We start from the raw sequence: 27844 nt of genomic DNA, 5'->3' as shown, positions 1-27844 counted from the left end.
TTCTAGCTGGAGTACAAGGGTCATATTCTGCCGCTCACATTTGAATGGACCCAACACCCACTACGTTTGACATAAGCTGTGCATAGATTCTGGGGCCAGAGATCAAACTAGTAACAGTGTCAAAGTGTAATGTATTAAGGATAGACTGAAGTGAAGTCAAATATTTTATTATTATAGTAAACCTGGGGTACTGAAGTTACTTTAGTCCTATATACTGTTTGATTTTGTTGTTCGGGATACTACATTAAATAGAACGATAGTGAAATTATAGCTGTGTGAAATAGTCATTTATAAAGGGAGAGAGACCATATATAATGCCCTGTCCTACAGGCTCAAATCCAACATCTGTGCTGCTTCTCAGGTATAAAAGTTACTTTTAAAGTTTCATGGAGGTAAAATAACAGAATTATGTATGCCTTTGTGTACTCATAGATCAGGGAAGAAATACCACTTTGGAAGAGGAATTCATTATACTGTTCAGCCTTGCAAATTATTACATGCCTAAGGCAGGTAACAATTTATGCTGAGCAGGTAGTAAAGAATGCTAATTTCATGTATTTTATATGCTATGTGCCTTCTAAAAAGATGATGGAATTTGCCAGGTTGATATACTTAAAAACTTTATTGAAAAGCAGCATTTTGAAATTTTTACATATATCACACAGGACTTATGACAAATAAAAAATATACTTTAAAAATGTTAGACTATTTAAGAAGTTATTTAAACAGTCTCTCTCTCCTTCCCTCCCTATGGAGAGACTTAACTGGTCATAAAAAAATATCTAGGGGTTTAACTGATGACACTTGAATATGGATCAAAGCTGTCTTCAGGTCATCTAAAATGACACTATAATGTGAAGTTATGCTAACATAAGGACATACTCAGAACACTTGTCTCAATGTATGCTACTTAGTATCTTGTTCAATTCTGAATGCCATGTTAAAAGAGGGGCAGTGAAAACAGAGTTGGTCAACCAGGATGGCCCCATCAGTTCACTGTTCCCCCCCATCTTCATCCTCTGCTTCCTTCCCTTCATGACATGAGCAAGTTGCCACAACTACCAAAGTTCAAGGATGACTTTCAGTCCATATATTGTTTACTGCTAAATCAGATTCTTAAAGCCCTTTACCTCTGATCTCAATGGTCAACACCATCTAAATTCTTTGGTTGCTTCCCCTGAGTCTCCATCAGAGGATCCTCTTTTTTTTTTTTTTTTTTAATGTCCTTTAACTATTAATGTTCTATATGGCAGTACCACTGACCCTCTTTTGTTCTGATTTATCAGTATCTGCAACTTCACCGATGTACCAGGGTATCCACACCCTTCTTTCTAGACCCGATCTTTCTCCTGAGCTCTACATCTATATATCTGATTGTCTGATGGATGGCCCACAGACACCTCAGTCTCCACAAAATGCACTATTTATGCCTGAAAAATCAGTTTCTCTTGTATTCTCAATCTCAGGGAAAAGAACAGTCACTACTCTGTTACACAAGAAGTCTTGATTCTGTCTCCTTGTCTCTCTCTAACATGCAGCTGATAACCAGCCATGCTGATTCTACCCCCTCCCCCCCTTCCCCCCTCCCTCCCCCCCCACCCTCCCCAGTCTTTGAAACTCATCCCCTCCTTCTACCAACCTGGTACTTCAAATACCTTAAGACTGTCCAACTGGCTTTGCCCTAATTCCATCCATCCTCCATACTGTACCAGAGTAATCTTTCTAATATACAGATATACACACTATTATTTTCAATTTCTGGCATTATCACTCACTAGTTAAAATTCTCTAAGGCCTCCCTAGCAGTGATGAGATAAATCTAAACTCCTCTGTGTGGTCCTCGATGAGCTGGTTCCCACCCACTTACTTAGCTATTTCTAGATTAATTCGTCCTTGTGCAACCCATGCTTCAGCCACTATGAATTAACTCCCGTTCTGCAGATACCTCTCCACTGGTCTAGCCATGGATAGTGATTCCCTAGAAAAGAGTGAACTGTCAGTAAGCTAAAATGCCTAAGCAAAAGCTGTGGTTGGTTCCAAAAGACAGTCCATCCAGCCTTAGGGGAGATGAGTACAGATGGCCAGCGAGGGTACAGCTGGCCCAATGGGAGGGTACGGACAGACACAAGAATGTGAACGCAGTCAAAATGCTATGATGGCACACAACTGGAAACACTGAATTCTCTAGAGAATAGGGTATAACAAACTATCTTTATAGTACCAGATTATTTTTACATTTTGTGAGGATAAAATTGAGTGTTCTGGTTAAAAAAATGTATACATAAAATATATATAGAATAAATAAATAAATATATAACAGCCCCCACTCCCCCCAAAAAAAACCCACAGCAAAAACCCCACAACAACCCAACAAAAATCTTTTAGCTTTTGGGGCGCCTGGGTGGCGCAGTCGGTTAAGCCTCCGACTTCAGCCAGGTCACGATCTCGCAGTCCGTGAGTTCGAGCCCCGCGTCAGGCTCTGGGCTGATGGCTTAGAGACTGGAGCCTGTTTCCCATTCTGTGTCTCCCTCTCTCTCTGCCCCTCCCCCGTTCATGCTCTCTCTCTCTCTCTCTCTGTCCCAAAAATTAAAAAATAAACGTTGAGAAAAAAAAATTAAAAAAAAAAAATCTTTTAGCTTTAAGTTTAGAGGCAAGTAAATTATGTTTTGATAAGAGAAGGAAATATAAAATTAATGTAACTCTGCTTTATTTTGCTTTTATCATGTTAGCATCAGGTCTTTCCTTGTGAACTGTTGCTGTCTATTTAGGTCCCATTCAAGGCTCAGTTCCTTCTGATCTGTGGCTCTGCTTAGAAGTCAGGGATCTCCCGTTCTTCTGAACAACCAGAGCTCTGGAAATCTGCACCACCCATACGCTGCTCTGAAAGGACTATCACATGGTCCATTTAACTGTTTCCTTAGTAAATACTGCTTATCTCACTAACCAGATCATAAGCTTCCTGGGAACACAGCCAGGGCTACTTTCATTTTGGTGTTCCATACCTTGCACTATACCTAATATACAATCAATTAAATGAAATATAACAAATAAATGAACAAATGAATCACTTTAGAAATTTCTCTTTATCATCATTTCTAACTTCATCTGATGCCCCAAAACATATTTCTATTTCTCATTATCTGGTTTGCCAACAAAAAAAGCAAGCAAGCAAGAAACAAATACATTTTGAAACAATCAACAAAACTAAAAGGCAAAGGCAACCTATGGAATGGGAGAAGATAATTGCAAATGGCATATCTGATAAAGGGTTAGTATCCAAAACACATAAAGAACTGATACACCTAACTCAGCACCCAAAAAACAAACAATCCAATTAAAAATGGGCAGAAGACATGAATAGACATTTCTCCAAAGAAGACATACAGACAGCCAACAGACACATGAAAAGATGCTTTATCATCACTTATTATCAAGGAAATGCAAATAAAAACTACAATGAGATATCACACCCATCAGAGGGGCTAAAATAAAAACACAAGGAAAAACAAACAGGTGTTGGTGAGGATGTGGTGAAACAGGATGCCTCTTACACTGTTGGTGGGAATGCATACTGGTGCAGCCACTGTGGAAAAGAGTATGGAGGTTCCTCAAAAAGTTAAACATAGAACTACCTTACGACCCAGCAGTCATATACTGGGTATTTACCCAAAGAATACAAGAACACTAACTCAAAGGAATATATGCACACCTGTGTTTATAGCAGCATTATTTACAACAGCCAAGATATGGAAGCAACGCAAGTGTCCATCAACTGATAGACAAAAAGATGTGGCATACACACACACACACACACACACACACACACACACACAATGGAATGTTATTCAGCCATAAAAAGAATGAAATCTTGGCATTTACAACAACATGAATGGAACTACAGAGTATAATGTTACACGAAATAAGTCAGTCAGAGAAAGACAAATACCATACAATTTCACTCATATGTGGGATTTAAGAAACAAAACAAACAAGGAAGAAACTAAGAGAGAGAGAGAGAGAAACTAAGGAACAGACTCTTAACTATAGAGAACAAACTGTTGGTTACCAGAGGGGTGATGAATAGGGCAGGGGGGTGGAAGTGTGAAATAGGTGATGGGGATTAAGCAGTGCACTTGTGGTAAGCACCAGGTAATTACAATTAAAAATTTTTTAAAAATGTGCAAAGAAAGAAAAAATACGTTTTCTTGTTTTTCTTAGCATAAGCTTGTACCACTAAGCCTCTATCGTTTAATACATCTAAAGGAAACATTGCAACATTTAGGGGGATAAAAGTATATTTTACATGTTTACAGGATGACATTTGTACATTTATCTAACCAGGAGCTTGATCTTTCTGATTCGTAATACTTTAAAATAATGATTCAGAAGATCAATTAACACAGACCGAGGATTCAACACATACATGACATAAGGAGCCCAAGGCAAACCATTAAAATATGCTTATGAAGAAACCCCTTCGCAGACTGGCACAACAGTTGCTGCTTTGAATGCTTGAATGCTCATGCTCCTGAGTCCCCCAGTTTTGCACGGGAAGCAGAATATGCACCTCAACTGACAGTGTTTTACGGGTAACAAAAGTGTGGCCCAGGTAACAATACACAGTAGCATGAAACTTAACACTGAAAGTTAGCTGACGGTTCAGGTACATAAAACATGGTGAGACAGTTCAAGTCTACTTTCAGGGACGGAGGGAAACTATTCAAGCGGGAGCTGATCCACATGGAAAACCACTTACCCAGGATTTGCTTGCTCCTTCACTCTGATCCAAGGCACCAGGAAGTGAACAATATTTTATATAAACACTGAGTTCTCACACAAAAATCACATAACAACATTGAGATCTCAAAGGATGTTTTAAAAGTGCAGTTATAGACTGAACGAAGAAATTATTTCAGAGGAATTGCTCAGTGTAAAAAAGCGTTACGTACAGTTTTAAAGGATTTTTATCAGAAATACCAACTTAGATATATATAAGGATTTGATTAGTATTAATCAATATAATATATATTGAATAATATATAATGAATATATTAAATAATATATTTTATAATGCACAATATGTCTTGAAATATAGGAGTCTAGCTTCAGGGAGTATAAGTTAGATAGGAAGAAAATCCTAAAAGTATAAATCAGAAAAGAAAACAAAAGGTAATAATAATCAGTAATTTTCAACAGATTAAGATGCAGTGTAAGTGAGAAAAAATAGTAAGTGTGGAAGATTTAGTAGATTCTGTTCTATTGAACACTGGATGGAATATATTCTAGAACATACTTTAAAAAGAGTAAGCCAAGTATAAATGCATGATTCTTCTTTTAAAACCAGGGACTGCCTTATCAATGGCCACTGAGAAGCATCAAAAAGTATTCAATCAGTTGAAATAGCAATTATATGTTTACAAGCAAGTTTGGTTGATTTTTTCTCTTACCTTGACTTTTTTTGCAAGAAAAGTTTAATTTAAGCTTTAATTTAAAATTTTAATCAGGCAACTGCAACGTCTTAGGGGATTTTCAATTGAACATGCCATCCATGATGGACCACCTCCACCCTTATCCTTGCCTTACAGGGTGGGGAATGTGTCAAGACGGTGAAACAAACACCCTCGTTTACCTGAGACAGTGACTGCCGGAGCCGTGCCACTTGCGTGCTGTGGCCTTTATTATGATCCTGTTCCGAAACTATTTGCTTAAGCTTCTCCTTCTCTATAGCTATGCTATTAAATGCAGACTTCAAAAGAGAATGCACTGGAATGGGGGAAAAAGTGAGAAACAAAGATCAAATGCATCCAGAAAGAATATACAAAATGATACATTTCTTAGCACTTTAACTCATGTATAGACATTGTCTGGAAAGATGACATTACAGTCTAATACAAGTTAGCCTTACAATGGAATCTTTCAAAATATCAATACACAAAAAAAAATACAGTAATGGTAATTAATCAGGGTGGAAACTCTAGCATTTCCTACCAGAAAAGACTTAGAAACAGGATATAAAATAAATTGATATTAATTCTTAAATATCGATATTTAAAAAATTATTCTATAATTCCTATGAAGAAAAAGGAATAAGTTTTACTCTGCACTGGCTGATAAGAATATTAACAGTTCTGTGTACAATGAATTCTCGTGCAAATCATTTAGAACTATCCAGTAATTATTTCCGAAAGCAGGTACTCAAAAAGAACATTTTATAAATCCTGCGAAAATAAAACAGGGTGATTTAGAAGTCCTGACTAGTTCCCTTCGAGGTAGGAAATGATTTGGACTTGAAAATAATACTTAAATTACTCTCTCAGCCAGGAATACCTTGATGAGAAGTGCTTTCAAAGAGTAAAACTTCCAGTTTTAAAAGAAATAAGTTCTGGAAATACACCAGTTTGGTGATATTTGATAATATTGTATTCATACCTCAAAGTTAAGAGAGTAGATCTTAAATGTTTTCCCACTAAAAAGAAATGGTAATTATGTGACATGATGGAGGTGTTAGCTGATGCTATAGTGGTAATCATTTTGTAATATACAAGTGTATCAAATCAATAGGTATACCTTAAACTTATGAAATATTATATGTCAAACATATCAGTACAGCTACCAAAAAAAAAACACCCAAAATACATGTAATAATAAAAACAACTCCTCCCCCCCCATTTCTGTACATCTAATAACCTACATTTGTAAAATCTGAGGCTGTCGTTAATTCCGAAATACAAGAAGGCTGAATTTCCAACTCCTATCTTTAGAATAACAGTTTCTATAATATGCAGTCTTCTAAAATAGGAATTTCCTTGTTTAAGAATGGTTGTTTTTAAAAGAAGTGGAAATTCTTAGCAAAAAACACTGGCCTGAATTAAGAGGGCAAAACAGTGGGATCACAAGGGACTCAAAATCTATTGATTTATGTGCCATATTCTAGTCATCATCAATTTAAAGTTACTAACTTGATAGCTGGCATACATTAACCCCACTGGCAGTTCTATAAGCAGACTCTCATGCACTTCAAAATCCATAATTCTTTCTAAAGAGTTCAACCAGTAGTCATAGAAAAGCCCTTTTTTCTAGCATAGTTAGAAAAAAATATGTTGTTTCAACAGGGGCTTTAAAATCCTGTTGAAACTTGGATTTCCTGAAAACCTCAGGACTGCAACTGAATACACAAAACTTTCCTGGGGCTATCTTCAAATTTATTCATCTCCTTTTAGAGGCTGTGCTATACACACTTAATTCACACATTTGTTATCTCATTCTACCTGCTCCTACAGCCACCTCCTGCCCCTGCTGTTAGAAGTAAAAGGTACTGGCTTTACTGGCCATAATCCTATGCTGTTACATACAGAAAATAATATTGACATAATTAGCATCTGGCTCAGAAGTGTAATAAAAACGTACTAGCAAATAGGGCACCTATGTGGCTCAGTTGGTTAAGCATCCAACTCAGTTTTGGCTCAGGTCATAATCTTGAGGCTCATGAGTTCAAGCCCTGCCTTGGGGTCCATGTTTACAGTGTGGAGCCTGCTTGGGATTCTCTCTTTCTCTCCCTCTTTCTCTGCCCCTCCCCTACTCAACTGTCTCTCTCAAAATAAATAAACTTAAAAAAAAATAGCAGGAGTAAAATAGCAGGTGAAAGAGAGTTGGCCTTACAGAATTGCAATTGGGAAATCTACAGAAAAAAAGTGGAGAGATGATTTAGTTTAACTGTTTCCGGATTATAGAACTGAAGAAATATCTCATAGTACATCTTTGCTGATAGTTTCACAGTATAAAATTTTGTGGACTTCAACATTCCTAGAGATGCCCTCAGTGCATGCCCCTTCTTTTCCTGAGCTACCAGGCTCTTGGGCATTATTGCGCCCTTGAGATGTTCTATTTAGCACACATTTTCAAAATATTTTAGCACCTATTACCAATAGCCCCAGGGTAAATAAATGTCATTAATTTATAGTAAGATGTTAGTGACTGAAAACAACATAATGTATATCTTTCTCTAAGAGATTATGCATTTTATTTTTTTTAAGTTTTATTTATTTATTTTGAGAGAGAGAGAGCATAGGCAGGAGAGGCGGTGGGGGGGGGAGGGGAGAGAATGAATCCCAAGAAGGCTCTAGACCATCAGTGCAGAGCCTGACATGGGGCTCAAACCCATGAACTGTGAGATCTGACCTGAGTTGCAACCCGGAGTCAGATGCTTAACTGATTGAGCCACCCAGGCACCCTGAGATTATGCATTTTAAAAGACAACGCCTGGGAAGGCACTATCTTAGATCAAAAAATGAATTTCAGTGACTGAAACTTAAATACTGTAGCAAAAGCGAGGGTGGTAATTTGGAACCCAGGCTCTTGGTAAACACAGATAGGACTGCTCAATCCACCTACAAGCTACTGCCCTGACTCTTATTTATTACACCCTGCTCTCTATGGCTGATGGCAATAACTGAACCTATGCAACGCACCTTATTGAAAATTTAATATTAAAAAAAGTGACTCTAAGGTGGGGTCAGCTTCCCCTCCCCTCCAATCTGAACTGGCCTGTGAGGCTCTGAGCAGTAGAGTGCAGTGGAAGTGACTGTCCCAATCCCAGAGTTGGCCTTGAACAGGACTGGTAGCTTCTATCCCCATCTATTCTATCCCCTTGGAGTCCTGAGCCGCCATGGAGAGAAAGAGGAACACAGTTATGTGCAACCTTGCAACCACCCCTCCAACATGCCAGGAACACAGGGGAAGCCACCTTGGATCTTTTCAGCCCAATCCAGACTCCAGCCAAATACCACTGAGCCCAGGCAATGCCATATGGCACAAAAGAACTGCCTACCCGAGCCCTGCCTGAACTATAGACTGTAAGGTACAATCCATGAGTGTTATTTAATAAAGGAAAAGAAAGATTCCAACAGAGCTCCTTGCTAAGTGAGGATAACCCACAAGTAGGTATGAAATGATAACTAAAAGACACCGAAAAAAAGATGCTGAGTAGTAGCGTCCTGGTGGCCTACCTAGAAAAACTTGCTGTCTTTCCTCCTTTTTCTCCCCACTCATGACACTTTTCTTTGTTCAGTCAAAACTGTAAACCTATGATGCGTGTACTCCCAAGAGGCAGGCATGATACCCCACTGCATTCTTTATATAGAACTCCAATCAGTATATGCACTATTTAATCTTTCTACCATGACCACCTAGGCAAGGATGAGAGAGTAAATGGTAATCTCTCACCAAAGAAGAGAGCTTCTATAAAGGGCACGTTATGTTTGTTGTTACCTTTCTGTGCAATTAGACAAAATTCTTCTTGAAGCTTTGTATAATCCGTTGAGCTTTCCAGAGGGTCTGTGAGGTGACTAGGGGGAGTCTGAAACTCGATATCTGCACACAGGTTGGGGTTGGAGGAATGCAAGCGAACTGGCGACATGGTAGCACTGAAAGGGACCTGAGAGGGCAAGACACCAGTTAGAAAAGAGCAACCGTACATGTTCCACATTCTGTTACACAGGAAAGATCTCTTCCCTTCTTCAAAATACTAGATTCCTCTCCAACGATACACGCAGAGACACTCAGGACTCATTTAATTTGCAGGTGGCTGCGGTGGGAAAGAGCCTCACTCCCCATGGTTGAGGTGGTACTGCCCGTGGACTCACTGGCCTCTCCCTGTTACAGGGAGAGAGGGCTACAGAATGACAGGAAGGACAGGCATCGATACAGTTGTGTCTAAAAAATTGCTGGCAGGAAACAGTAGCCTGAACTCTCTTACAAGGTCTGGGTACTCGTGTCACAGGGCTTTTTATGCTCACTTGTTTCTGGGCCCGGAACAGGAGCTTACAGAACAGGTAAAAATTCAAGAGGCACCTAGACAGAAAGATTTACTTGCTCCATGGCCATCAGACAAAACATAAATAAGTTTAACAGTAAATACAATAATGGCTTAAAGGGACACAAATAAATTTGAAATTGATTTATTAAAATATGTTCGTAAGTGAAATATATATTATATATAAAATATATTTGTAAGTGAAATTGATTTATTACAAATATATTTGTAAGTGAAATAAATTACTGTAGTTTCCCTTTGTCACATACAACACTGTTACACATATGAATGTGGCTTACGAACTGGCCAATATTGAAAAACATTAAGTAAAAAAAGTCATATTACTATAGATTTTCCCAAATGGCTAGAGGTACTTTCTTGCTCATGCTGATCTGGGCTAGTCTTCTGATGGGTGGGGGCAAAGCACCTTTCCCTCTCCTTCTGGAAGGTTATACCTGACTATTACAAATGCCATAGGCCAAACATTCTTAGAAAATGAGAATACCAATTCCTACCGTAAATCAGATCACCAGTAATCTCCCCTAATTCTTACTGCACAGATGTTCATTCAGATGTCTTCAAGAATCATTGTTTAGACTCCTCCAAGAGCTGAATTTTATATAAATTAAGGGGTAGTTCACACCTTCTAGCTAACAGGAAATATGCTTGTCTGATGTATATGTATATCAGAGCCACTTCCTTTTTTCCACATTTTGATTTAGCTTTAAAGTTCTTGACAGAAAATGAGAGACAGTGGGGGAGGGGTAGGGAGGGAGGGAGAGATGGAGAGCGTGAGACAGAAAAAAAGGAGGAGAGGACGGGAAAAGGAGCATGTGCATGTGTACTGAGGATACAGAAGATAAATGGAAGACAAGGAGCAAACCAAAAAACCTAGGCTGAACGGCAGTCTGTGGCCCGGTGTGAGGGCAGCTGGGACTGGAGGGGGTCCTTTGCATGTAGCTTTGCCATGGCAGTGGCAAGGAGTTATTATCTCAAAGGATATCCAAAACTTACTGGGGAAGGAAGTGGGCATGAAGCTTTCTCCCTAAACTCAGCCAAGCTAAGCACGTTCATATATGATATCCAAAGCATCTGGTACCTGGAATTACCAAGTAGCTCTACTTTGTCCTTCATGGGGACCTTGGTTACACTGGGTTGGGACACATCTACAACTGGTTTATCTAGGCAGGATCAGAATTCCTGTTATTCCTGAGAAGAGACATAAAAGTGGCAGAGAAGCCATTTGAGAAAATGGAATCCTTGGGTTCCATAATGTGCTAGAAACCTGTGCAGGTAACTCTGTGATAATGACTGAGGTCTTTTGGGGATGTCTCTAAAGGATGTAGAAGAATATTCGAAGACAGATGAAGGGCATTTCTGACCTTAACTGTGAGGATGCTAAATCCAGAAAGAGCAGTAAGCCCATAGCCCTCTGGGAGGGACACAGAGAATCCATGGGAAGGCTGGTGGAGATCAGGAAGTCATGGGGAGAAACTGTGACTTGAGCAAATGGGTAGACCGGGGAGTGTTCAGATTTAAGGAGATGGTTTCCGGACACAAAGATCTAGAAGAGCGCTTAAGAAAAAGAAATGGTGGTGTTTGGTGATGGAGAATGAAACGCATTGAGGATCATAGAAAAGGGTTCTGTTTGCATCCAGGTGCCCTCAACACTCCAAGGACTGGCATGAAGTAGGAGGGGAGGCAGGGAGGCCAGTGGAGGCCACAATGCAATAAAGGCCCAGACATTCCAGTAAGGGCTCAGACTTGTCCCTGAGATAATGGCCTGTCTATTAAAAGTTAGAATAATATGCTGAGAAGAAAAACACATTACACATTTATTTTCTTGAACATAATGGAAGTTTAAATTGGTAACTTAGGCAGTCAAAATGAAACAAACAGAAAACCTAAAAAGCAAACAGTAAAAATGATCTTGTATATAGCCCCCAGGGAAAAGCACTCAAAATGCTCCATTCCAACTGCAATCAGACAGTTCCCTGGGAAACTGAACCTAATTTTTATATACTTCTGGCTGAAAATGTTTATATTGGTACTCTTTTTGTTAAAAGTAGTATATGGAATGGACATTTTAACTGAAGCATTCATGACGTGAAATTGAGAATACAAATGGAGATGTATTAATCTAACTCTAACTGAATGCCTCTTCAGCCCCTTCAGTTTTGTGTTCATCAATTTGAGTATTATGGGATTCAGAAACTGAAGTGGTAGCTAGGTCTTCTGTCAGTGATGGCTGGGATGGGAGCTGTCGACAGGTCTCATGGTCTGTGCCCTAGAATCCTCAGTGCTGGCTGCGGACTTTACACCCTGCTCAGGAAAGAAGTCCAAGCCTTCCCTGAGATCCTGTGCTGGGGAAGAAGCCTGATCCTGGAACATTCTGGTACCAGCTAACTGCAGTTTGGAATGGGGGTGTTAGGAGGTACTTTGAACACCTGTCTGTAAAGAAGTTAAAAGAGAAATGACCGATAGCGGAACGACAGCAATGGTAAACATGACTGAGGAAAGGAAGACACAAAAGCAGGTCTAAGATCCTAAGCATATACAACTGATGGAGCAAATGTGGAAAGTGTCCTGCTGTCCTTCCTCTGCCTCACACGTACAGGGAGCCTCGGGTGGAGAACCGATCGCATTGGGGGCCCTCGGTGTTCTTCTGAGGGGAGGGGCCGGTGTGTCTCTTTTCCCAAACTCCTGTTCTATTGGGTCTGGCTGATGTGATAAGTGAACCATTTCAAGTTCCAGTGTTAGGAACCGACAAGAATACATCTCTGAAACATCTCCTTTGGGTATACTTTTCTTTGGGAGCAATCTCAGCGGCCCCACACACTTGAATGGGTCTCTTTCTCTCTGAGGGAGAGTAAGTAGCTAGGAGTCATTTGGAAGAATTCTAGGTAAAATAGGACACGCTCAAAATGTATAGGATGAGTTAGTGCTGGGGAGAGGGAAGACAGGGAATTCGGAAGAACACTAAGAGTCACCAGCATCGGATCACTTGATATATAAATGAGGGGGCCAAGGGAGCAAGCTGAAGTTCCCGCTAGATGGTGTTATACTTTGCTATGGAGTCAAAGCTATAAATCCTACAAGGTTTAGAGTAACTATTTCCTCCCTTTATTTCTGAATAATTACTAAATGTCGCCAGCTTTTGTCATTTGATGCTTGGAATTATTGGAAGTTATTCTTAACTTCTGTGGTCACTGCTACCCTGAGAGGTGGGTGTTAATACTCTCTGCTTTTAAAAGCTTTTTCTTTTCTGTTTCCCATTCTATTTAAATAGGTTCTAATCCCAGTTTTCTTATACTCACTATATATATATATATATATATATATATATATATATATATATATATCTGCAGTTAGAAAGATGAACACAGTAGAAACACAATCACTTCCCTGCATGCATTCTTGAAGGACATTATTTAAGGAACCACAGGTATTTTCACAAGAGGACTGACCTTTCCTTTCCATACTGAGGTACTGTTCTCTCTTTGAAAATCATCTGGATTTCTGAATTTTATAAATGAAAGATTAAGAACTACTTACCTAATTTTACATTTTTCTATTGTAATAATCTGTTATGGTGTCACATATTATGCATACATGCATAAGATACAGATTAATCATATATCAGTTTCACTGATTTGTTTAAATGTTCACAAAACTGAGTTTAAGAATCGATTCCCTGATAAACTCCAAGCCACTGGTTCATTTCATAATCAAAAGCAATTCTATCTGTCAAAAGATCCAGCTAAGCACCCAGATATAAGGCAGGAGTCAGTTATTAATCAAAAATAGAAACCCAACAATCCTTGCATGAGTATCCAGTCTCTTACAATGCAACCAAAACCTTTTCATGTTTTTCAGCAATTCTAGCCTTCAAGTATATTCCACCATCAGCAAGGGCAAGACTATTGTTAATTCAGAAAATATTACCTAATAGCCAGAAAAACCTAACATCCACGATTGCTATGAACTCAGTATTCTGTATTTTAAAAAGTTGACAGGATGTCAGGAGTAAGCAAATATTATGATCTGCTTTTATCCAGCAAAGGGTTCTTGTATTTACATAGTCTATTTTCTATTCAGAATGCACCATTCACTATTCTAAACAGCTTCTACTCAATTTAAAATTTTGGTTATTTGCCTTATCTGTTTCAATACTTACTCTATCCTCCTAATACCCATCGTATTTTCTCTTAAAACCAAAACAAACCAACCTGTCTCTATATATGTACATTAAGCACTATTTAACTTTGTAGTTTTCTCCTTTCCACACTGTATTTTCTGATTTTCAGCTCAATAATCTTTCCAGAAAACAATTTTCCCTCGCTAGGTGTAATTTGGGTAGCCATTTAGAAATGACATCAAAATTCACCTTTTCTTACCCTCTCTTTTCTTTATTCTCACATCCTTTTCAAATAGTCACAATGCTACAAAAAAAAGCACAATTTATGTCTGTAGTAACATGACTTTTCTTAGAAAAACAGAAATCAGTTAGCAGGGGTTCTGATATCAGTATGACCAAAAAATAAAAAATAAAAAAATATATAAATAAGTAGATAGATAGATAACAATATCATTTTAGGAAATTCTGTATCAGTAACAGGTTACTCAGTTTTGCAACCTCGAATTTACATGGTTTCTTACACGGACAGTTGAAGAACTGGATCAGGGAGTAGTTTTCCATCGCAAACACGAATACCCATGTGCAACACCTGCCATGCAGAGACAGCCAGAGAGCATGCAAAAGCTAGGCCAGCACGGGAGTGGGTTACAGTTGATGCGGCTACACAGAAGGGGCACCACTGGGACAGGGAAGGTGACGCTTGGGCAGTTTCTCATTCTTATTAAATGTCCACTTGAGATTGAAATCCACTCACTGTTGTAGCCACTGCTGCCGCTAGCCTCTGCCGGCGCCGAGTGGTGCTGAACTGGCCCTTCGCAGATGGCCCTTCCTGACAGTGAATGAGAGAAGAGGAGGGAGGAGAGGCCACGCGGGGAGGCGGGGGGCGGGGAGGAGGACACGGGGAGCGGGGAGGGGAAGACACGGTGGCGGGGGAGGAGAGGACAGGATACAGGAGGGTGAGAGATAATCGGACAAGGGAAAGGGAGAGTTTTTAAGTGGAGTTGACTTGTCCTAAATCGTAGCCCTGACAAGTGCTCGAAGGGGCATTCGTAATGCTGTGAGAAAAGTTTTTTGTTGTTTTTTTTTTTAATTTATTCATTTTTGAGAGACAGAGAGAGACAGAGCGCAAATGGAGGAGGGGCAGAGAGAGAGAGAGGGAGACAGAATCTGAAGCAGGCTCCAGGCTCCAAGCTAGAGCCCGACGCGGGGCTCGAGCTCACAAACCGCGAGATCATGACCTGAGCCGAAGTTGGACGCTCAACGGACTGAGCCACCCAGGCTCCCCAAAGTTCGTTGTTTTCATTGCAGAACCCCTCAACGTTTAAGTCTAGTTGCTGAATATAACCCCACCCCAAAGGGATATGGGAAATTATGAAGTGATGAACAGCTTGTGATTTTACGGTAAAATAAATGCGCATATTGTTTTACCCATGCAATGTCACGTTGTATGAAACCAACGGCATTTCCAATCAATGGAAGCAAAGATGAACCTAAGTTCAGGAAAAATGATTAAATAAATAATGTGCAAAGGCCAAAACCAACAAGTTGTAATGGGAGTCTCCCATCAGCCAGGCAGAATTTTTTTTTGTTCCTTACTGGGAGGAAAAGTACACAAGCAAGGGTACCAGGAATCTTCAGCTTCCCATTTATTCCCCTACTAGAAAGCTCACTGGGATTCAACATTAGGAATGGTGTTGGGATTTTCAGGTTGGAGAATTTTTCAAGGAGGAAGCCAGTCCCCACAGCATAGAGAAAAAACAAACAAACAACACAACACAACACTCAACGTCCTCAGTGTGTTGGCACAGTGCTTACAAAAATCAACTATGGAAACCGGAAAGCATGGGTTTCATTTAGTGATGTGCATCTATGCATAAACTAGTAGAAGAATACCGGAGCTTTCTTCTCTGTCTCTTTTTGGTGGCCAGGATTATAGGAGAATGATATTTCCTTCTAACCACTCAAGTCTGCATCCATCTGACAGACCCTCACTCTTCGTGATTGTGAGCAGTCATTTCAATTCCAGTGACCCGAGAGGGACTTAATACCACCTAACAGTGCAGATTAAGGAAAAGCAGTATGACTGCTTAAGCCTTTTTGGAACAACAGAAAAACATTTTAAATTTTTATCTCTCTAATCCTCTTCGAAGTTTCCACGTGACATTCCCATTTCTCTTCCACGTTCATAAATCTTCTGCATGCATTACGTGTATGTTTATTGGATACACATATGCCTGTATAATGTGCTTTCCACAAAAAGTTTTCTACACAGAACCCCTTCATCTTTCATGTAGTAAGTAAAAGGAGGAAGAACTCATTTTTACCCTTCAGTATAATTTGAGCACCTGTGAGGTCTAGGACAGCTACACATGAATGACAACAGATCCTTTATCTGCTACTCTCCATGCTTCCTGCTAGTCCTCATTCTCTCCAACAACTAGGGATCTGGTATTAATTTGTGCGATTAGTCATGCAGGAAACCCAGCAGCTCTCAGGTCTGTGGCAACCCTTCACAAACCAGTCCCTTCTCGCCCTCCTCTACCTCATTGAAAACAGCCAAACTGTTACGGTGTGATGGTTATAATGAGATTTTTATTAGAACCCGAAACCTGAAGTTTGGGAGAAAGTCCTTTTTCTAAAAGGTAATCTCCACAGAGCCTTCCAGAAAAAATGCCTTCGATGAATCACATGAAGGATTTCTGAGGCTAGCTTCTCAACAGCTTCTAGTAGAAATACGGCCATGCAGATCCAACATTTAACCTTCATATTCAGATCAATAGCACAACCTAACCTATGTGAAGAATAAGATCCCGAACATACAGTGTAACACGTTCTTCACTGCTACTTTCCCGAGGTCAGTTTTCTAAATGACCTGTCTTATAATCATTTCAAAACAACAACTACTGCAGAATGCTGAATACAAAGGTCAGTGCGACAGTACCGATAACAACAGCAGCAGTGACAACAAGCACCATTACCACCACCAGGCCGTCGAGGTTCCTCCACAAAGGGCTGGTGCACCACAAGTTACAAACAACAGAGGGGTTGAAAAACGAGCCACTCCCTACAAAGCCTCTCACATTGGCTGCCACCACGACACAGAGAAAGTGGTTCAAGAAGGGAGATGACGGTGGGCTCAAAATAAACACTTGCCCTCAGCTCCTGTGATCAAGGAGGGAACAACCTGTGTACTAGGGTGGGAGAAGGTGGTAGGTATGTTTCATCCACTAAATAAAGATAAATGCTATGTCTTTCTGTAAGCAAAACAATGACGAGTAAAGACATTTACATTGGTCATAGGCATCCCCGGCTAATTTTATGGTTTCCTAGCCAAGTGTGTATGTTGGAGAAACTTCCAAGTAACTTCCTGTTAATAAAGAATGAGCACCCAGGGGCGCCTGGGTGGCTCAGTTGGTTGAGCATCCGACTTTGGCTCAGGTCACGGTCTCGCAGTTCGTGGGGTTGAGCCCCGCGTCAGGCTCTGTGCTAACAAACGGCTCAGAGCCTGGAGCCTGCTTCGGATTCTGTATCTCTCTCTCTCTCTCTCCCTCCTCCCCTGCTCATGCTCTGCCTCTCTCTGTCTCTCAAAAATAAATAAATGTGAAAAATAATTAAAAAAAAAATAATGAGCACCCTAAGGGCGGCTAGAAGGCCTGCTGGTTTGGGTAAGCAGCACAGGTGCAGGGACAGTCCCAAATTCTGCAGCATTCACTCTACAATACGTTTTGTTTTACCAATCTAACTGAGCGCAGGGTTTCTCTGGGAGTAATAAATAGCTCACTGCCACCTCCAGGCCTAGTGATTTCCACTTGGAGTCAGAACTGAATCTTCTACTTTTGAAAGTTTAACGTTTTCTTTGAGTGTGGGAATGAAGTGGTTTCAGTTTCCCTCAAAAATAATTGAACTGGAATCACAAGGGCCATTTTGTTACTCTTTGGCAAAACAGAAACAAAGCATAAATAAACATTTAAAAGCAAACTACCCCAATATGCGGCGGAAGTACGAATGAAGAATATTTTCCTGTTTTTTGACCAATTACTTCCGATGACTCAAAAACATCTTCATAAACTCTCCTCATACAGAAAAGCACAGTCTGTGACTAGAAGGGCTATTCAGAGTTGCATTCTGTTTCCTCCAGGAAAAACCGAGAGATATAGGGACCACAGTGAGCCTCACGGCCATGGGAGGACAGCCACAGGCATCCCGCTCAGACTCTCTGAGGACCAGCCAGCCTCTTCAAGGCAATGGCTGTGAACAGCAATGTGTTCAATGGCATACCTCATAAAAACGAGATTGAAACAACATCTGTCTACAAATGTATATGTTCATATGATGCGGCCTTCTTCAATTATTTTTATAATGGTTCTTTCTTTCTTGGCTATGAGAACCATAGATAACATGTTTTAAAAAGCCCCACAAAACTAGACAATCACGTGCTCAAAGCAAATGAAACTGCCAAAAGCAATTTGAGGTAAATTTTTGGTGAAGTCATCTGGCACATATGTCTTCTACAGTATTAACGTTCTGAACAGAAAACACACAAAAACATACTGAATAAAGGAACACAATAAATTGTGTTCCTAGAATGTGGACAGTCTAACTAAAAAAACCATGAATCTTTAGTGCTTGTGAAAATTTATTTTCAAATATATCCTATTAGCAAGCAAAGCACCAAAGAGTTTGTTACTTACACACAACACAAAGAATATCAATATGGTCAGAATTAAAGAATTATTATTCACTCAGAAGACACTGAAGATTTCTGGAAAGCAGTTCCTTTTACCTTTTATTAGAATATTTGTGGGGGATGGGAGGGAGGGGAGGGTGGGTGATGGGTATTGAGGAGGGCACCTTTTGGGATGAGCACTGGGTGTTGTATGGAAACCAATTTGACAATAAATTTCATATATTGAAAAAAAAAAAGAATATTTAGAATACACCAAAAATTGATTTATGGTGTAATAAAAAGAAAAGCAAAATCCTAAGTCTGATTTTGATTGTTGGGGCAAGAGTTTTTTAGATAATATATAGTTAGGATCAGAATAGTAAACATTCTGGTGTAAAGATCTGAAAATAATATGATTATGACACAAGAGGTTTTAGGCATTTACCATATTTCATATCACTTCGATGCAATAACATAAGATGTTCTTTCTTGAAAAACTTTAAACTACTCATTCAAATAAATAACTTATTTACAATAAATTTCAAGTAAATTTATCATGAGTCATTAAGACTTTCATGATTCAGATTTTAAAAGTGATTGTTGATCGTCAAATAATACCTCTGTTTGACAAATCATAGAATTTTAGAGTTGAAAAGGAATTCAGAGATAATTAAGTTAACTCCATCACCTTCCCCGGGAGCAAATGGAAACCTAGAAAATTTAATAGAAATGCACGAGATTACACTGCCAGGAAATCACAGTGATTACACTAGAGCCTGAGTTTGTTGACTTCCAATCTTTTGCAGACCTCATCCTTTTTCATTGATACATAAAATTTTGGATAAAGCTAATACATAAAAGGCTCTTTTAAGATCAAGTGTATATAAATGAGTGCTCATTACAACACACTGGATTTTTAGCCTAGATTTTTAAGGTAATTTTTTGTTAAATTACATTTTAATGATTCAAAGGCCATAAGTGAGAAGGAAAATGGCATTTTGTAGTCCTATTAAATCATTTTAACCTTTCTTTTAAATTATTTTTACTTATTCCAGAGTAAGATGAATAGATTTCTCGCTATTTTAGATAGTATAACTCAGTCTGTAAAGCCCTGGCTTTAAAGTATTTCAGCTGCTTTAAACTTCTTAACTTCTATGAATTGATATATAAAGACTAACACCTTAAAATCATATAAAAATATGAATGAAGGAAAAGTCTGTACCTGCAGTTGTATTTTTGTATCTTTGCTGACACTTTTTGTTCTCCATCGTCTTGTGACCCGCTTGTCTTTCTTTGAAATATCTACACAGTTAGCCTACATTACACAAATAGTTAAAAAGCAACAAAGTATTATTAAGTTCACACAGATGATACAGATATAGACAAAGAGAGCATAGCATGTTAGTAAAGAATCCTTGTTAGCCACCCTAAAGCAAACCAGCCAGGAGAGAAAGTCCTATCTGACGCACAGTGGGCATAAAAAGCAGAGATAAGAACTTGATCATAAAATATATCTGTCTGCTATACAAAAGGAAAACGGGATTACAGATCTTTAGCATTTTTTTCCTACATAAAAAAAATGGCAGTAATTCTGAGACTAAGTTGTATCTTCAAAGCTATCATTTCTAATGTGACACAAACATAGAAGAATAATTCACATATTTATTTCTTCTATGAGTTTGTACTTAGATATAAAATATACATTAAGATGTCAAAATAGATATCTTAACACAATGACACCATGAATTCAAAAATATTAGAATAACTCCAGAATATAGATTAATTTGTACTGTATTAGTCATTTCCTTTTAAATGTTACCTTATATATTCGTAGAACAATCCAGTAAAAATTCTGTGTTAATGACTTAAAGTCCTTTTGGTAATGTTTACCTGCATGTCAGTAAAGTTAGGTGCTGACTGGGTTCTCTGAAGTATTTCCAAATTTTGCAGGAGTTTGCTAAGTTCCACAAGGTTTGACTGGCAGTGTGCAAGGTCTAAGAAAAATCAGAAATAAAAATATGTTAGAACTGGGCAGGGAGGGGCAGGGATGGCAATAAAAGACAGTCAATCCAAATTATGGAAAGTATGATTAGGTAGAACCATGTTCATATAATGATGATACTGGCAAATGAAACAAAACAGACCCTTCTCCAGATTAGCACCTTAAAAGCATTGAGGATTAAATGAAGTCAATGCCTACTTACGAGTTAACAGCTAGCCACGACAATCTCAGTGAAGTTGTGTGTGTTCACTTTCCTGTTCAGGTGGCCCTTGTTACATAGGAAGCACACTCAAGGGAACTTCAGCAGTTGTATGTATGGTTTTAGTCTTAGGAACCTGTCTACTTACTCCTAACATAGTTTACAAGGTGGCTACCTGGAATTTGGATGGAGTCAAAGTCAAGTTCAGGAAAATAAGATGGAATACAAAGTCAGATAGACATATTTTTCTGTGGTTTAGATCACTAACAATGTTGCAATGAATGATTTCATTAAAACCTCTGAGGGATGTTATACTAAACACAACCAAAGATTCTCGAAGTGTGTTCCCTGGCCCAGCAGCATGAGAATCACCTGGGCATGAAGCTTATTGAATGTTTAATGAAGAAATGGCTTTTAATTTTATTTTTAATTTTTGGCTATATTTGAACAAGAGAGAATTTTAAAGATTTGCATAATAAAATATCACTCTTAAAAATTGAATTTTGGTACAAGAGTATTGAGTTATTAGTATTACTTACACAATTATCAATATTTAGAACATGCTGGTGGTTATGTGATTACTTTTGGACGTATACTGTTTATAAAGAGACCGCAACAGGACACATCTATAAATCTGTTATATTATAAAGTGGTTAGAGTATGTAGTCAGTCAAATTTTGGTGGGAAATTTCATTTATATTTTCTTTGTTTCTCATTAAGTCTCAAGGATCTGCATTTTTACAGATATAGTACAGGCAGCAAAATATTGCTGTTAAATATGGCTCAAGATGAGCTGGGCCAAATAACACAGGGAGTTGTGTTTGGGGGATTTTTGACTTTTTTGTTGCATATAAAAACAGAGGAGCTAGGGGCGCCTGGGTGGCTCAGTCGGTTAAGCAGCCGACTTGGGCTCAGGTCGTGATTGCGGTCCGTGAGTTCGAGCCCCACGTTGGGCTCTGTGCTGACAGCTCAGAGCCCGGAGCCTGTTTCAGATTCTGTGTCTCCCTCTCTCTGACCCTCCCCTGTTCATTCTCTGTCTCTCTCTGTCTCAAAAATAAATAAACGTTAAAAACAAAAAAACAAAAAACCAGAGGAGCTACTACTCCAAGGGTCTTTCTAGGACTCCCAATCACTGCACACTCTATGGAGAGCAGGGTAGCAGCAGTTATAGGGCCAGGCCACACCCTCTTCTTCACAGCATCTGCCTGAGCATGGAGCCCAGATGGGCTGCTCAAGGGCAATGGTTGTTCTTCAGAGAACCGTTGGCCATCAGTGCCTTTAAACTCCTTCAGAGAGGAGGTGTGTGGAGGACAGTACTGAAGAAGACAGCACCTGCCACCACCTTCAGGGGAGGCCGTGCCCTTGTGCTCCCATCCTCTTCCCTATGAAGAAAACAAGGGTCCACTGGTTCAGGAGGGTAGGAAATACAGAGCATGAAAGGAAAAGAAAGAGGGAAGAAAGTAGTGCAAATAAGGAAGGAGGGTTAGAGGGAAGAGGAGAAGGGAGATGGGCTAGAAAGGGCCTACATTTTAATTTGCATTTTATTTATATGTTTTTTAATGTTCATTTATTTATTTTGGGAGAGAGACAGCACAAGCAAGGGAGGGGCAGAGAAAGGGAAAAAGAGAATCCCAAGCAGGCTCTGCACCATCAGTGCAGAGCCTGACACGGGGCTCAAGCCCACGAATTGTGAGATCGTGATCTGAATCGAAATCAAGAGTCAGACGCTTAACTGACTGAACCACCCAGGCACCCCTAATTTGCATTTTAAAGAACAAAACTGTATCATAAGCACCATGCTAGCAGGGACATTTTTTCACATTATCCATGCATTGAGCCTTCCATCTAGTGAATATGACACCCATGCTTCTTACTAAGTGTGATTATTATACACAAACGGTGTATGGAGGTAGCATAGGAATCTGGAAACGGGGCTTCAAACCATCAAAATAATATCCACTCTTTTTCTAAAAGAATGGAAAGAGATCTTTGTGAATGAAAGTGATTCAAGGCAAGAAACCTAAAACTAAGCTTCAGGTGACACGGACTGACTTTACATCTCCGGGTTGCAGTCTCTTCACCTGCCAAGTGGTGGCAGTAATATACCCGCCTCTTCCCTTCCTGCTTTAGAGTAGCCACTGAGGTGGTAGATGGGAAAACGCTATGAAACCCAGAAAAGTACTGATCACACTGTGTTTAATCATGCCGCATGGCCTTAACTTGGAGCAAGCTGCACCCGTCCTCACCACTTCTATCGCTCGAAATATGGGAGAGATGAACTCCTTGGCAGGATTTCACTGCTTGCCTAAGTCTGGATGTACATAAGGATTATAAAGATTTGCCAAAGGCAACAGAGGTATCTTTAAAAAAAGAAATCTCTAAAATTTCTTTAAGATTAAATCTAATTTTAGCAATGGGGAAAAGGAAAATTATGCTGAGAAAAAAACTGCTGAGATAGTTCATAATAGTGAACAGTTAAAAACTTAAATATCTAGCAATGTACTTATTTTCCCATCATGTTCTACCTTGCTCCAAAAAGAAACAAGTCGTCCAACTGTGGAATGGTTAAATAAATTACGGTATGTCCAAAGTTATCAATCTATTATCTCATTTAGATACCACTGATGGAAGACACTGGGTACTCAGTACAGTTCTAAGTATAGGGAATATAGCAATCAAGTAAGATTCATGGAATTTACATTCTGGTAAAAAAAAAAATTGCAGGGGCGCCTGGGTGGCGCAGTCGGTTAAGCGTCCGGCTTCAGCCAGGTCACGATCTCACGGTCCGTGAGTTCGAGCCCCGCGTCGGGCTCTGGGCTGATGGCTCAGAGCCTGGAGCCTGCTTCCGATTCTGTGTCTCCCTCTCTCTCTGCCCCTCCCCCGTTCATGCTCTGTCTCTCTCTGTCTCAAAAATAAATAAAACGTTAAAAAAAAAAATTAAAAAAAAAAAAATTGCAAACAATTTGTATGTTAAACTATTAAGTATCCATCTTCAACACTGGCATACAGAATACTAATTTAACATTTCATTTCCATGGGGGAAAAATGCTTTCCAAGAGCCAAACAATTCCCTTATGTAATTGAGATCTGGACTGATGTAAGTTCAGATCTATGAATGGTTCACCACTTTGAGTATTAGCACTATAAATCAGATATATTATGGGTTCAAGATGTTACATGATGAATTTTTGAAATATAAACCTCAATACTGGGGACTCTATGAAATGATTAGGAGAGACTAAAAATAAAAGTGTTGTGGGAATTTAGAAAATAGAGAGATATCATCAGAGCACACTTAAAAGAGAGACTGGAATCTTTTCTGGGTCTGGAGGATTGATGGAAAGGATTCAGCAAAAGAGAAAGGTGCAGAAGGGCAGAAAGGGCCCTGCAGGTGGGAAAGAACAATGCGCACCAAAGCACGGAGGAGGGAACATGCAAGTGTGTTCAGGAAATAGCAAATACGTTCAGTTGGGCCAAAGGAAAGCAAAGTCGAAAGGGTAGGTAGGGACTGAAAGCTGAAAGGTGGATGTTGTTGTTGTTATTATTACTATTATTATTATTATTATTATTAAGTAGGCTTCATGCCCAGTGCAGAGCCCAAGATGGGGCTTGAACTCAAGACCCTGAGATCAAGACCTGAGCTGAGATCAAGAGTCAGATGTTCTGGGGCGCCTGGGTGGCTCAGTCGGTTGAGCGTCCGACTTCAGCTCAGGTCACGATCTCGCGGTCCGCGAGTTCGAGCCCTGCGTCGGGCTCTGGGCTGATGGCTCAGAGCCTGGAGCCTGCTTCCGATTCTGTGTCTCCCTCTCTCTCTGCCCCTCCCCTGTTCATGCTGTGTCTCTCTCTGTCTCAAAAATAAATAAATGTTAAAAAAAAAAATTAAAAAAAAAAAAAGAGTCAGATGTTCAACCGTCTGAGTCACCCAGGCACTCCTGAAGGGTAGATGTTAAATGCTGGGCTAAGTAGTTTGGGCTGCAGAGCCCATGGAGAAACACTTGAAGGGATTTTTTTGCATAAAAGCTATCTAAAGATATGTCAGTCTTGAAGGGAGAAGTATGTCATGGGCAAAGAACTGGCTTCAGGGTAGGTCAAACATCTTCACCAGGGGAGCTGTGTGATCTTGAGCAAATTCCTTAACTTGTAGGCATTTCACTTTCCTCTTCTGCAAAGTGGGGATTAGTAATATTTACGTCTCACGGCTGAGTGCACTGGCTTGCTCAATGCCGGCCTGGGGCCTGGGCAGCTCAGTCGGTTAAGTGTCCAACTTCGGCTCAGGTCATGATCTCACGGTTTGTGGGTTCGAGCCCCTTGTCGGGCTCTGTCCTGACTGCTCAGAGTCTGGAGCCTGCTTTGGATTCTGTCTCCCTCTCTCTCTGCCCCTCCCACGCTTTCACTCTGTCTCTCTCTCTCACTCTCAAAAATAAATAATAAACATTAAAAAACATGGAAATGCCGGTCCAGAGTCGCTAACACGTTCAATAACAGCAATTTCCCAAAAGCCTATGAGAGGTGAACAGCAGAGCTGGAGACTGAGGACGACAATGTCAGCCAGAAGGCTGCTGACCGGCCAGAGACTAGGTGAACGGTGGGTCTGAGGAGGGAAGCAATTTGAGAGGAAGGGCAGATGAGGGCAGGGGGAAGGGTGGGTGTTTTCAAAGAAATAACAGAACTGAGTTTGGGCTAGATGAACAGAGTGGGAGGGTCAAAAAACCTCTCAGGTCTCAGAGGTGGTTATGACAGCAGCACTGACAAAAATAGGGGAGCCCAGCAGCTGGGGCTGTTGCCGGGAGAAGACAGAGGCTGGTTTCAGACAGGCTGAGGAGGGGCGTGACAGAGAGTACACACAGACGGAGCCAATGGCGAGGAGAGGCGGCAGGAACAAAACATAGGCTGGATGAGGAGCTGAGATTTATGCAGTTTTCAGTCTTTTTGAGAGGGTTATGGTGCATGTGCTCTGGAGTCAGACCACCCACGCTTGAACCCCAATTCCACCGTCACTAGCTGTGTGAACTTGGTCCGAGTGAGTTGATTCCCCTGAATCTAGGTTTTCTCATCTGTAAAATGGCTCTGAGAGGATCAAATGAGTTGATGCATACAAAACAGCTAGGACAGTGCCTGTCACACAGGAAGAGCCTGATACCTGTTAGCTGCTGCTATTATCACTGCCACCGACCCCCCTCATCATCACCATCACCGCCACCACTCCCATCACCATCACCACTATCTCATCAAAATAGAGATTCCAGCTGACCCTATGCGCATGCCTGTCACCTCCGAAGTGCAGAGCGTAGTCGTTAGAATCCAGTTGGCCTGCCCTAGCCCTCCAGCTCTCCCCAAGTATTTGCTGTGTAACACGGGCTAGGTATTTGACCTCTCGAAGCATCGGTTTCTCTATCTATAAACACATGGTTCCTAACTCCTGCCTGGTACTACTGTGAAGATTCACATGAACCACGTATGTAAGGCGCCCAGTTCAGTGTCTGGCCCATTAACGAGCTCCCAGTCAACCAGAGTTACTATTACAGATGCCGAAGGCAGAAGACTGAACCTTGATCGATCCCCACAACTGACGCTGACCAGACAAGAATCCAGGGAAACAGAGAAGGAGCAGTTGGAGAAAAAGGAAAACTTCATGGGGTCTCAGGGAGAAGTTCTCACAGAGGAGGTCCTACAGGGCAGGTCAGAGATGAGGTCTGAGAACAGAGTGGAGATCAGATGACCTCTTGCTACTAAGAATGCCTTTTTCCTTGAGCAAAAGGGGCAAATATCAAATTACGGAGAGAAGCTGGAGTCTATGGACAGAGAGTAGAAGTGAATGGAAGATAAGGCTGTCTCCCAGAGAAGGGGTAGTTATTGCACTAAATCCTGAAGGAAACAGAGAGGCAGGATAGAAGACACAGGTAGAGTAGTCAGGGTGGGAAGAAGCAGGAGCACCCCAAGACAGGAGAGGAGGCACAGGGAAGGGCCATGAGTATTCTAGAGCACGCAGAGAGACAAACGCATCCCTCTTGCCCCACCAGCCAGGGGCTTTCCTGGCATCAAAGCCAATGTCTCTTCACTTTGGTCAGATGAATGGATTTTGCCCCAGTGGATGGTGTCAATCTTGTCGGCAAAGGAGGCAGCCAGGTTAAATACCACGCATGTTTACAAAACTGCGAAGTTAGTAGACAGGTGGAAACATCTAGAACCACTGCTGAGGGGAGACTACAGTGTTTTAAGACAGTGAGGTTTGGCTTCTTTCCCCAACCTGAAGACCATATACTCAGATGAATATCTGTGTGTTTTGTAAATACACTTAAGTACAAGCCTTTGAATGGAATGTCAGTTGGACATGCTTTATGAATATAACATCCTGTGTAAAATCATATTTTCACATAAAGATTGAGTATGGGATGTGTCCAGGGCTAATCAAAATGCTGTAGACTTTGAGTTCACACACACATAGAACAAAAAAATATATATATACTTTTGGGGGTTGGGATCAACATGAATTGCCAAACTTCAGTTTTTCTAAATGAGGACATAAGAAAATAATCCAACATCTACTTTCACCATAATTCCATAAGAGCAAATAATTTAATATAAATAAGTTAGGCCCAATATCATCACAAAATAATTTTTAAAAATTAAATCAATTTAGCTTTATAAAATCCTTGCCATGTTATCCTTGTTTTCTCAGTTTAGGTCAAATGAAAACTATCTCATAGAATGGAAATGGTCTGGGGCAGTTTGGGCCAAAATGCTCAGTCAGGCTTATTACGAGGGAATAGAAAAGTTTCTGGAGATTAAGAGGCTCCACAATGGCAGAGTGAGGGAACTGTGTATATGTTCAGAATGGTTAATAACTGTCCCATGGTGGAACACCAAAACAGGTTAAGTGTGGCTAGGAAATGCCATATAATTTTGCTACTTATTGCGGGTTGTCAGGAGACATACACCTGCTCTAGGACAAGTTGAAGCAGCAAAGGAAGCTGTACAAGTGACCTGGCAGCAGTCGAGAGCAAGAGTGGAGGTACCCCGGGGGCTGT

General features: G+C 40.3%; 1 protein-coding gene across 25 annotated transcripts in view; it reads right to left on the bottom strand.

Moving 5' to 3' along the window:
- Positions 1-27844, bottom strand: part of OSBPL6 (oxysterol binding protein like 6) — a 123484-nt gene that overhangs the window by 32803 nt on the left and 62837 nt on the right. For 9 of the 25 annotated variants that reach the window (XM_043577167.1, XM_043577175.1, XM_043577166.1 and 6 more), the window contains 3 exons: positions 20506-20609; positions 9268-9433; positions 5630-5763 (listed from right to left, as the gene is read on the bottom strand). In XM_043577167.1, coding sequence (XP_043433102.1) covers positions 5630-5763; positions 9268-9433; positions 20506-20609 — 404 coding nt within the window. Of the gene's footprint in view, positions 1-4756; positions 4781-5629; positions 5764-9267; positions 9434-14703; positions 14779-19837; positions 19931-20505; positions 20610-27844 lie in introns of all 25 variants that reach the window. The other 16 variants (XM_043577151.1, XM_043577150.1, XM_043577149.1 and 13 more) reach the window with 7 other exon arrangements.

Source organism: Prionailurus bengalensis, chromosome C1, assembly GCF_016509475.1.
Source record: "Prionailurus bengalensis isolate Pbe53 chromosome C1, Fcat_Pben_1.1_paternal_pri, whole genome shotgun sequence".
Lineage (NCBI taxonomy): Eukaryota > Metazoa > Chordata > Mammalia > Carnivora > Felidae > Prionailurus > Prionailurus bengalensis.
The sequence above is the reverse complement of the archived record's forward strand: the minus strand, read 5'-3'. Positions and strand labels throughout refer to the sequence as shown.